This window comes from Primulina huaijiensis, chromosome 5 (genome assembly GCF_012295235.1).
Source record: "Primulina huaijiensis isolate GDHJ02 chromosome 5, ASM1229523v2, whole genome shotgun sequence".
NCBI lineage: Eukaryota > Viridiplantae > Streptophyta > Magnoliopsida > Lamiales > Gesneriaceae > Primulina > Primulina huaijiensis.
In genome coordinates, this window is record NC_133310.1 from 19,808,757 (window position 1) to 19,820,284 (window position 11,528).

Here is an 11,528-nt window from a genome sequence, read left to right on the forward strand (position 1 = left end):
TTGACAAGGTAACTCAATCCAAAACTGAAATCAAATTAAGTTGGTTTGAAATTAGATTGGACCAGATCGAGACCAAATTAGAATTAATTTTTCAAAAAAAAATCATGTATAATCATGTATCATAAAGAAATTAGATATAAGGTTCCGTTCAATTCTTAATTTATTTATTAATTATCTATATAGTTTGTGCGCATGCTATCTAATATAGTTGTATGTAATCGGTCCTGAACTAGCTAGTTTCCATAGCAGAATCAAACAGACCAGATTAAAATTATTTTGGATCAAGGCGGAGGGTGTTAAACCAAAATTTTGGGAGTGTAATTTTTTAAAAAAAGATATATATAAGAATTTTTTTTCGAATTATTGTAAAAATAATAAATTCAAAAATATTAAATAATACATGGTATTCAAAAAAAATTCCAAGACAATAAATACATGAAATTTGAAATCAAGTGCAAGATACACAATTAATTTGAAATTAAAGCTGGATATCAACTTAATTGGAAGGAAATACTGCATACAAGACATTTTTCTCAACAAGAAAACATCTCAATATTTATGGAAGGAGTATCTCGAAATTTATGAAAAGAATATATCCAAATTATGGAAGGATATCAATCAAATAATTGTAAGATTTTTTCACCTTTCTATAAATAGGATAAGATTTCATTCAAAATCTACACCTAAATTTTCGAGTTTTCTCTCCATATTTTCGAAATTTCCTCTCCAAAATTCTGCTGCAGTCATCAAAGTTATTTCCATATTCAGAAAATTATTTCTCTTGCTCAAAAATTCAGAATCCGATCTCCGCCATTCCGAATATGCTTTCATATGTTTTGAATAACATATCCAAATTTCAACAAAATTCAACGGTTCGTTTTTGTTTATAGCTTTTGCAAGAAAAAATGCTCAGATTTTATGCGGGGACAACATTCCTACGAGTTTTCGTCCATAAACAGGTCAAAGAGACTCCCAAACCCGATCTCCACAGTTCATAAATTCTTTGACGTACTTGTGAACGTACTGTGAAAGTTTTGAGCCCGATTCAACGGTTCAACAAAGCGCAAAGAATTTTATAAGGTGGATTATTTTTCGGTAGATGTGATGTTCTACGTTTTCGAAGTTTCGGTTGCCTGATTTTTCTATAATTTCTGAGTTCTTCGCATTTTCTTCCAGATCTAAGGTAAGTGAGCTTTTTTTTAAAATATGTTGCGTATGAATTATTTCTTTTTGAAAGTTTCGGTTGAGTACTGTTATTCTGTTTCTACCCCCTTCTTGATATGATTATCATATGTTTTATGTTTTGGGAACTGTGAGGATTCAACTAGATTTGAGTGGGAATCGCAATATGCATAATATGTTTATGGCTCTTACACGGTAGGATTGTAACCGTTATTTGGTCTCATCCCCTTAGAGGAGTAAAAATTAGGGACCGATATCAGTAAACCATGAAAAATAGATTAATCTCAGTGCCTTGGCCAAAATTATTATTATGCTTATGATGATGACATGTTTTGAGAATCATGTTAGGCATGATATGATATGTGGTTTTCGAAATTCATGTATATTTGTTATGTATGTGCTCGAACGGTCCTCAATTACTGAGTGACGATCATAAGACTAACCCTTTACTCTACCATTCTCAAATAAGCCAGAAGAAGAAATCGAGGAAGATGAACAAGACTGGTTTTGAGGATGATATTAAGATGAGTCAAGAAGTTATTTTAGTTTTCGCTTAGTAAGTTGTAAACGCTTCCGCATATTTTTATCGTTTTAATAATTTACTTTGTAAAAATAATTTTATGATTGATTATGAGTAATAAACTGGTTTTTAGTTTATAATATACTACGAAGCTTATTGTTTTCAATTGTGTGGTTGTAAAACACTATCGGTGTCGACTAACCTCGATCTCGAGGCATACAAAATTTAGATTGGTTTCGGATTGATTCAATATATTAACCCTACCTATTTAACCCTAATTTATCATTATACTATAATCTATATATCCCCAAGACTTATATATGATCCTATCCTATGTAGTTTAAATTCGATGATTATTATTATTGTTGTTGTTGAACTACATTTTTAAACTTCAAAATACACACTGCATTAAATAAACTAAATTTGTATAGAATTTGTGATTTCGAGAATCCAACATGTTACACGTCAATAATATCTTTATAATAAAATTATAATCATTTCCAAGAACAAAACAAAAGTGAATATTCATCACATTCTCTGAGATTAGTCCTGCATTAACACGTAAAACCCATTATTATTATTATTATTCAAGGAAATGGTGTGTGTGTGTGTGTGTACGCACACACACATACACATACACATACACATATTACATGTAATTCTGAGATGTTGGCTTATATATATAATTTATTGTTGAGCAAGCTGACTGATGTCGAATGGAGATGCATCGTATGGTGAAATAGCATTATATGATCTGGCAGCTGTCGCCTGATTTATTATATCCGTGGGATGATAATTGTCATAGAAAATATACTGATCCCTGTCGCTGCATGGAACCTGGTTGGGAACACACTGGCCTCCTGATGATACTATACAGCATGGTGCATTGAAAACCGTAATACCTGCATAATTCAATTTATATATATAATGAATGATCTTTTTGTTTCTCCATAAACAACAAGTAGTGAGCAGAAATAGAAATAAGGTGATCGATCCTCTCGCCGTTTCAGTTTTGGCACTTACCCAGAGCAGAAGGATTGAAGCTGAGTGAAATGCTGGTGATGTTTATGTAGGTAAATTTTGCACCGGGTAGATTGGTGTTGAGGTCGTCCACCAGAGGCTTCAACCTGTTGTTGAACAGTTGCACGTAGTTGTTTACGTAATCCACACAGCCCGATGCATTAGCCGGAGTTGTGGCCAACACTTGAGGAATGCAGCCGAGCAGCCCAAGACCAAAAACTGCCACCTTTCTTGCCCCACTGTTGTACAAGCTCTGGTGACAAATAATACATGAAATATCAAAAATATGATATGCTTTAGTTTCTTGGAATTGTACAATAAGTTGCTCCCAAACAAATTGATATGTGTGCAACACGTATAATTAAATAAAAAAAAACTAAGAAAAATTGCATTTTTTGTTATGTATATTGGACTTTTGCGATTTTCGTAATCTATGCAGTGAAAATTCGGTTTGAGCCTATTATCTTTGTGTGCAATGTTACACCAGCATTCCTAATGAAAAATGTCTAAAATGTAAAAACTTGAAAGATATTGTAAGATTAATACTGAACTTTGACAACGGAAATCAATAAGCAGACACGACTAAAATTTTTAATTTCCCCATAATAAAATAATAGTAATGATCACCTTGAGCTGTCGAGTGTATTGTTGCATCAAGCGTTGAGCAAACTCATCTGGTGTAAACAATTTACTTGAGGGATAATATTGTGGCAACAAATAGTTGTTAATATAGTCATTGCTGCCCATATTCACTGCATACAAGCACTTGTTGAGGTATGAAGTGACTCCAAACGGGCCAAGTATAAGCAACAAACGAGCGATCGTAATTTGATGATTTAACAACTGTCTGTTCAAACTGATCACATCACCCTAGCAAAATACATACAAAAATAATTAGCATGTGCATCCTTTGGATTTTATGATCCTAAAAATTTATAAATAAAAACAAAAACTAATGAATCTAACGAAGCAATATATGTAATAATTACTAGAGCTCCTCCTGTATCGTCGAGGATTCCTGCTGCTCCTGATGCATAATTAACTCCTTTCTTGACACTTGTTCCTGTTGCCGTTGCGAAAGGTGGGACGGGATTAGCAAATCCTAGCGACTGAGCTGCATACACAAACTGAACATTTATACATATACAAATAACATGATGAAGAGGGAGGAAATATGGAATGAAATGAACCCAAATAATCTGGAACGTTTTTCTTGTTGCTGAATCTTCCGGTCGGGCCGGCAGGATAATCAATCCCGTAAGGTTGATAATTTGCCTTGGCAACTGTTATACGCATGTTATTATTTCCATTATCAGATAAGGAATCTCCCATGAAGAATAGACAAGGGACTTGCTGGCCACGGATCATTACTCGGAATTTCATAGAAATGCAGCATAGCGTAAAAAACATAACCCATTTTGCATGAATAATGATAATTCGATCCATGAAAAGAATTATTATTGGATGAAAAATTAATTGGAGAGCTGGGAGATAATGAATCAGAAAGTTTGCATTGGATAGCTATTTATAGAACCTGTTACAAAATCTTAATTAAGCTATGCAAGGGTGGATTCAAGAAAGATCAGTACTAGCGTATAAGCTTTTACATTTTAATGAAAAATAAACTAAACTTCGATCTAATTATACACTGAAGATATACATATATATATATAATGAATTTAAAGTCAAAGGTTGTGCTTTGGTATAACAACGAGAAGTTGGATACATATATGAATTAATTTTCTCTGACAAATATGATCTTTGACAGAGTAAGACGAAGCTTTCCTTTTTCAAGGCGAGGTGGTTTTAGCATCCGATCTATGTAATATAATAGGTTTCCCGGTATAATATGATAAGGAAAGGTCTGGCATGAATCGGCAAGGGTAACCTTCCTCATAGGGAAAGGGAAGGCTACCTAACATAGAGGTGAAGCTTATTTCTGACCCTTTTTTTCTCCCTAACTTTTATTTTTGTGGCATTTTTTCTACTCCATTTCTTAAAAAATGAGAAAGTGATTTTTTTTTTTTTTGGGTCAGTTATGTAATCCAGAAAGTTGTAATTTTGGTCTATTATATTTGTTTCTTCGTGATTTTGATAATCTATATATTAGACAATTTTCAGTTTTAGTCGTTCATATTTTATTTTTGGCAATTTTTGTAAGTCTTCCATATAACTGTATGTTGATGTGCCAACATCGCTAGAAGGATAATATAATAAAACTGAAATTTGATAACATACCGAACGAATTAAAACCGCAGTTTTTTCTAACTAATTGGTTGATTTGTGGACAGATTTTAGAAACTTTCACTCTTTATCTTTAAAATGAATAATTAATATTTTAGTCAAGATAAAAAAAAAAATTTGCACTCTTTTTATATATAAAATATCATTAGCCTACACGATTCATTTTATGTTACATCGAAATTGTTACTCTAAGACATTTTCATACAAGATGTCTACATTAACATTTCAGAAATTAAATACCGCATCAAAGATCGATTATGTTCCTCCAAATAATTTCAAATTATGAAACACATTCAAAATATTTTCTAAATATTGATATTAAACTTGTATATATAAAAAATACATAGTCAATTAATCATACCCACATATAGTTTATAAATGCTCTAAATATGCCATGTTATGTGGGAGAGCCTTGAAGTGAGGGGGCTATAAATGAAATATATGAATGTTGTATAAAGTCAAGGAGGGTTATAATTTAAAAGAATTAAAGAATGTTATTTATTAAGAAATAAATATTGGAGAAAAGTAAGGTTGAAACCACTGTAAATTAATATCAAATATTTAAATTTTGGCCAGAGATTTACGATGGTTTGAATATATTAAATTCTTAAAGAAATATTAAAAAGTACACTCGGATAATAAAAGGAAGTTTGACATTAAATAGAAGAGAATTATTCACATTCCAAAAAGCATTAATAGCAACTTCTTCTTATCTAATTAGTCAATTGCTAGACAAATTTCCTCTTACATTTACTTTCTTTGTATTGTAAAATTTTGATTTATATTTAAAAAATCTAAATATAAAACTTTTGTACATCAACCACTAAGAATTTTATTTTAAAAAAACAACTAAAGATGTTAACATTTTAAAATTTTGTCATAATTCTTTTATTGTAAGAAAAAATATAAAATAATTAAAAATTTATCCCAAATTTTAGTAGGGGTACATAAATTTTGGTTTAATATTTTCTCTTCCCAAAAAAATACATAAAAAATTGAGGTGCTCAAAAGTTTATTAATCTTACAACACAATAAATATATTTATTTAAACACAATAAATATCTTTTGTACATCAACCGGCCACTAAGAATTTTATTTTAAAAAACAACTAAAGATGTAACATTTTAAATTTTTGTCATAATTCTTTTGTTGTAAGAATAAAATATAAAATAATTAAAACTTTATCCCAAATTTTAATAGGGGTACATAAGTTTTGGTTTAATATTTTCTCTTCCCAAAAAAATACATAAAAAATTGAGGTGCTCAAAAGTTTATTAATCTTACAACACAATAAATATATATCAAATTAAACGAAATAAAATTCAAACAGGTACTATTGAATTTAAATCAAATGTATATGTCGTATCAAAATTTAAGGTGTTATATTAATTAAAAAATTACTTATGTTAGTTATAAAATTGTATAAAATAAAAATTATGATTAAATCTTAAAATATAATTTTTATAATAGTTAATGAGAATATCAATGTATAGTAAGTTTGGAAAATTAACTAACATTTAAGTTAGTTAATCTTCATAATTAGTTAGATAAAAAGATAATTTGAAGTGTAAATAACATCACTATATAGATTTATATAAAGAAGGTTGACTGCAAAAAGGAGAATATTAAATATACATCCAAAATTAACATCAGAATTATTGTTGACGATGGTGTATGGTATTCAATAGTTGATAAGTATGGCTCATCTCACTAATGATATTATACGCTTTAATTTGCATGCCTAATGGGTTTAAAATATGTTTCTAGGAGTTGTTACATGTTCGTTCAAATGTTCAATATGTCTCTCGTGTTAAACATCTATGTAAAATTGTTCATAGATCAAATAAAACAATATCACTAGCTAATGAGTTAGACCGTAACATATATTTCAAAGAAACTCGCTGAATAATGAGTCTGTCCCGTAAATCCCAACAAGTCAAATGAAAATCTATACATAAGGTAAGTCACAATTCAGCACATATAAATATCAAGTGTGGTCCAAGTAAATATAGGTCAGTGGGGCACGCTGGAACACATTGAGTACATCCTATAACCAATTTTTGACATATCACTCATATATTATATCCTTCATTTTTTTGACATATGACTTTATGTTTTAATTCATTAAAGTCCTTAGTACTGCAAGTGGGAATGTGGCACTGCAGTCCCTATATAGCAGGCAATTCATTAACGGTAGTATCATTTAAAAAAAAAAAAAAAAACTATATGCATGCTGATATATTTTGTTTTAAATATGTATAGAAGCCTTATTTTATATATAAATCGAACAATAATTTTCTAAGTTGGTTTTAAAATTTCAATTTGAATTATTGCGATTTTAATTTTAATATTATCGTTACGAGAGAAAACTAGCTAGTAGGAACGTTTAATCCCGTCAAACACAAGTACACAAAATTGGAAATTTATCATTTTTAAAATTTTGGTGTATAGAAGTTTAATTTTACACTGAAACTTCTATGTTTCTTAAAAAATAATTCAAAATTTAAATATTTTTTTAGTTCTGTGAGAATTCTAATTTAAATATGCATTTTGTAAGTTAGTTACCTATCTGATAATATTTAATTTATTTATGTAATGCACAATCAAGAATAGTTAGATTATAAGGACAAAACTTGTTTTTGCATTAATTACAGGTTAGAAAAGAGCTGAACGGCCTAACACGTTTTGACTTTGGGAACAAATTTAGAATATTGATATGTATTCATGACTTGGAATTAGTTTTTTTATTTAGATTTCTTCCGATACAAGCATACTGAATTTTTCTAGCAAATAATTCCTAGACGATCTAGAAATTTGAATAGTTTACTTTGCAATTACCTTACTTTATAGAAAGATAGATGATTTCCTGTTAATTTTTGTATATATAAGCCAACTCATAACTTTGATTCATAACATGCATGCATGATCATTTGTTACGTTTTGATTCACAAAACTTATAATTTGAATAAACATAGAATGTTTGCATCAACACAAATGAAGAAAAGAAAATCATCGAACCGATTCGAGAAAGAAAGAAAGAAACAATCAAACAAACAAATTAATCACACATTAATAGTACTCCATTTGATGCTTAAACTCGTCTCCTAATTGAAGAACTGCCATGAATGGCAGCTATGTAAAAGAGTTGAGTAGCTGACAAGATTATCATGAAAGCTTCCATTGTTCTCTGTAAAAAAAAAAAAAAAAANAAAAGTACACTCGGATAATAAGAGGAAGTTGGACATTAAATAGAAGAGAATTATTCACATTCCAAAAAGCATTAATAGCAACTTCTTCTTATCTAATTAGTCAATTGCTAGACAAATTTCCTCTTACATTTACTTTCTTTGTATTGTAAAATTTTGATTTATATTTAAAAAAATCTAAATATAAAACTTTTGTACATCAACCACTAAGAATTTTATTTTAAAAAAACAACTAAAGATGTTAACATTTTAAAATTTTGTCATAATTCTTTTATTGTAAGAAAAAATATAAAATAATTAAAAATTTATCCCAAATTTTAGTAGGGGTACATAAATTTTGGTTTAATATTTTCTCTTCCCAAAAAAATACATAAAAAATTGAGGTGCTCAAAAGTTTATTAATCTTACAACACAATAAATATATTTATTTAAACACAATAAATATCTTTTGTACATCAACCGGCCACTAAGAATTTTATTTTAAAAAACAACTAAAGATGTGACATTTTAAATTTTTGTCATAATTCTTTTGTTGTAAGAATAAAATATAAAATATTAAAACTTTATCCCAAATTTTAATAGGGGTACATAAATTTTGGTTTAATATTTTCTCTTCCCAAAAAAATACATAAAAAATTGAGGTGCTCAAAAGTTTATTAATCTTACAACACAATAAATATATATCAAATTAAACGAAATAAAATTCAAACAGGTACTATTGAATTTAAATGAAATGTATATGTCCAATCAAAATTTCAGGTGTTATATTAATTAAAAAATTACTTATGTTAGTTATATAATTGTATAAAATAAAAATTATGATTAAATCTTAAAATATAATTTTTATAATAGTTAATGAGAATATCAATGTATAGTAAGTTTGGAAAATTAACTAACATTTAAGGTGGTTAATCTTCATAACTAGTTAGATAAAAAGATAATTTGAAGTGTAAATAACATCACTAGATAGATTTATATAAAGAAGGTTGACTACAAAAAGGAGAATATTATAGATACAGCCAAAATTAACATCAGAATTATTGTTGATGATGGTGTATGGTATTCAATATTTGATATTATGGTTCATCTCACTAATAATATTTTACACTTTAATTTTACATGCCTAATGACTTTAAAATGTGTCTCTAGGAGTTGTTACATGTTCGTTTAAATGTTCAATATGTCTCTCGTGTTAAACATCTTTGTAAAATTGTTCATAGATCAAATAAAACAATATCACTAGCTAATGAGTTAGACCGTAACATATATCTCAAAGAAACTCGCTGAATAATGAGTCTGTCCCGTAAATCCCAACAAGTCAAATCAAAATCTATACATAAGGTAAGTCACAATTCAACGCATATAAATATCAAGTATGGTCCAAGTAAATCTGGGTATTATTTCTAATATATCAGTGGGGAATGCTCGAACACATTAGTACATCATATCACCAATTTTTGACATATCACTCATATATTATATCCTTCATTTTTTTGACATTATGACTTTATGTTTTAATTCATTAAAGTCCTTAGTACTCCAAGTGGGAATGTGGCACTGCAGTCCCTATATAGCAGGAAATTCATGCATTAATGGTAGTATCATTTAAAAAAAAAAAACTATATGCTGATATATTTTGTTTTAAATATGTATAGAAGCCTTATTTTATATATAAATTGAACACTAAATTTTCTAAGTTGGTTTTCAAATTTCAATTTGAATTATTGCGATTTTAATTTTAATATTATCGTTACGAGATAAAACTAGTAGAGCGTTTAATCCCGTCAAACACAAGTACTCAAAATTGGAAATTTATAATTTTTAAAATTTTGGTGTATACAAATTTAATTTTATACTGAAACTTCTATGTTTCTTGAAAAATATTTCAAAATTTTAATATTTTTTTTGTTCTGTGAGAATGCTAATTTAAATATGCATTTTGTAAGTTAGTTACCTATCTGATAATATTTAATTTATTTATGTAATGCACAATAAATAATAGTTAGATTATAAGGACAAAACTTGTTTTTCATTAATTACAGGTTAGAAAAGAGCTGAACGGCCTAACACGTTTTGACTTTGGGAACAAGTATAGAATATTGATGTATTCATGACTTGGAATTAGTTTTTTTATTCAGATTTCTTCCGGTACAATTAAGCATACTGAATTTTTCTAGCAAATAATTCCTAGATGATCTAGAAATTTGAATATTTTACTTTGTAATTACCTTACTTTAAAGAAATTACAGCTGATTTCTTGTTAATTTTTGTATATATAAGTCAACTCTCATAACTTTGATTCATAACATGCATGCATGATAATTTGTTACGTTTTGATTCACAAAACTTATAATTTGAATAAACAGAATGTTTGCATCAACACAAATGAAGAAAAGAAAAATCATCGAACCGATTCGAGAAAGAAAGAAAGAAACAATCAAACAAACAAATTAATCACACATTAATAGTACTCCATTTGATGCTTAAACTCGTCTCCGAATTGAAGAACTGCCATGAATGGCAGCTATGTAAAAGAGTTGAGTAGCTGACAGGATTATCATGAAAGCTTCCATTGTTCTCTGTACGTAAAACAAAATGATTTCATTATATATTTGTCGGAAAATCAAATATATCTTCTGAAATTACTCACCAGACGGGCATTTCGATTATGTAGTTCAATCTCCTTGCAGGCAAAACTGACCCAAAAAAAGTACAAGCACTACTGTTAGTCGTCAGCTGAAACTAAAACATGCATTAGAAATATAATAGAAAATGGATTTTAATTATATTACCCCATGGCTAGGAGTGTAAGAGTCCAGGCAATGCTGGCAGCAGACGCAGCAGCAGGCATGCTATCGGCATCCCAGTATCGTAGATGGATTAACCCGGATATAGCCGATGCAACTCCAACCACGCCTGCTATCAAAGCAAACACCACGAAGAAACCGGTGGCTGCGTTCCCCATTGGAAAATATATCGGAGAGAAATGTGCGGGTAAATCGAATCCCGGACCTGTTACGTACACCCCAAGACCGTATGTGGATCAGTATTTATAAAACTGTTGCAACTATTTTGTGCGCTTACATAATTTAACTAATTGTACATTGACAAACTATTTAATAAATAACTCAATAAAGTAATCTAGTTAATTATGAGTTTCCAAAGTATTAAATAAGGTATATTGACAAACTATATTTACATGACTAAAACAAAAAACAACCTAATTAGTTAACTATATTTTGTCAATGTACATATATTTTATACATATATACATATATACATATATATACATATATACATCTATATATATACATATATACATCTATATACATATATATATATATATATATATGTAT

The 11,528-nt window shown here is 28.9% G+C and overlaps 2 protein-coding genes across 2 annotated transcripts; both read right to left on the reverse strand.

Moving 5' to 3' along the window:
• Positions 1–2,336: 2,336 nt before the first annotated feature.
• Positions 2,337–4,417, reverse strand: LOC140977819 (GDSL esterase/lipase At1g29670-like). The gene is made up of 5 exons (XM_073442553.1): positions 3,913–4,417; positions 3,712–3,836; positions 3,350–3,592; positions 2,726–2,975; positions 2,337–2,604 (listed from the first exon to the last, which is right to left on the reverse strand). The coding sequence occupies exons 1-5, from the start codon at positions 4,166–4,168 to the stop codon at positions 2,390–2,392; spliced, it is 1,089 nt and encodes a 362-aa protein (XP_073298654.1). The 5' UTR covers positions 4,169–4,417; the 3' UTR covers positions 2,337–2,389.
• Positions 4,418–10,563: 6,146 nt separating this feature from the next.
• Positions 10,564–11,212, reverse strand: LOC140977836 (membrane protein PM19L-like). Its single transcript, XM_073442568.1, has 3 exons — positions 10,965–11,212; positions 10,823–10,868; positions 10,564–10,751 (listed from the first exon to the last, which is right to left on the reverse strand). Exons 1-3 carry the CDS (start codon positions 11,135–11,137, stop codon positions 10,656–10,658), a joined length of 315 nt encoding a protein of 104 aa, XP_073298669.1. The 5' UTR covers positions 11,138–11,212; the 3' UTR covers positions 10,564–10,655.
• Positions 11,213–11,528: the final 316 nt, after the last annotated feature.

Coding starts and splice junctions, on each gene's coding strand:
- LOC140977819 (XM_073442553.1), bottom strand. CDS start 4,168: ATGGATCGAATTATCATTATTCATGCAAAATGGGTTATGTTTTTTACG. Junction 3,593..3,711: donor ACGATACAGGAGGAGCTCTA/GTAATTATTACA, acceptor GTATTTTGCTAG/GGTGATGTGATCAGTTTGAA. Junction 2,976..3,349: donor AATACACTCGACAGCTCAAG/GTGATCATTACT, acceptor ATTTGTCACCAG/AGCTTGTACAACAGTGGGGC.
- LOC140977836 (XM_073442568.1), bottom strand. CDS start 11,137: ATGGGGAACGCAGCCACCGGTTTCTTCGTGGTGTTTGCTTTGATAGCA. Junction 10,869..10,964: donor CTTACACTCCTAGCCATGGG/GTAATATAATTA, acceptor TTTTTGGGTCAG/TTTTGCCTGCAAGGAGATTG. Junction 10,752..10,822: donor ATAATCGAAATGCCCGTCTG/GTGAGTAATTTC, acceptor TTTTACGTACAG/AGAACAATGGAAGCTTTCAT.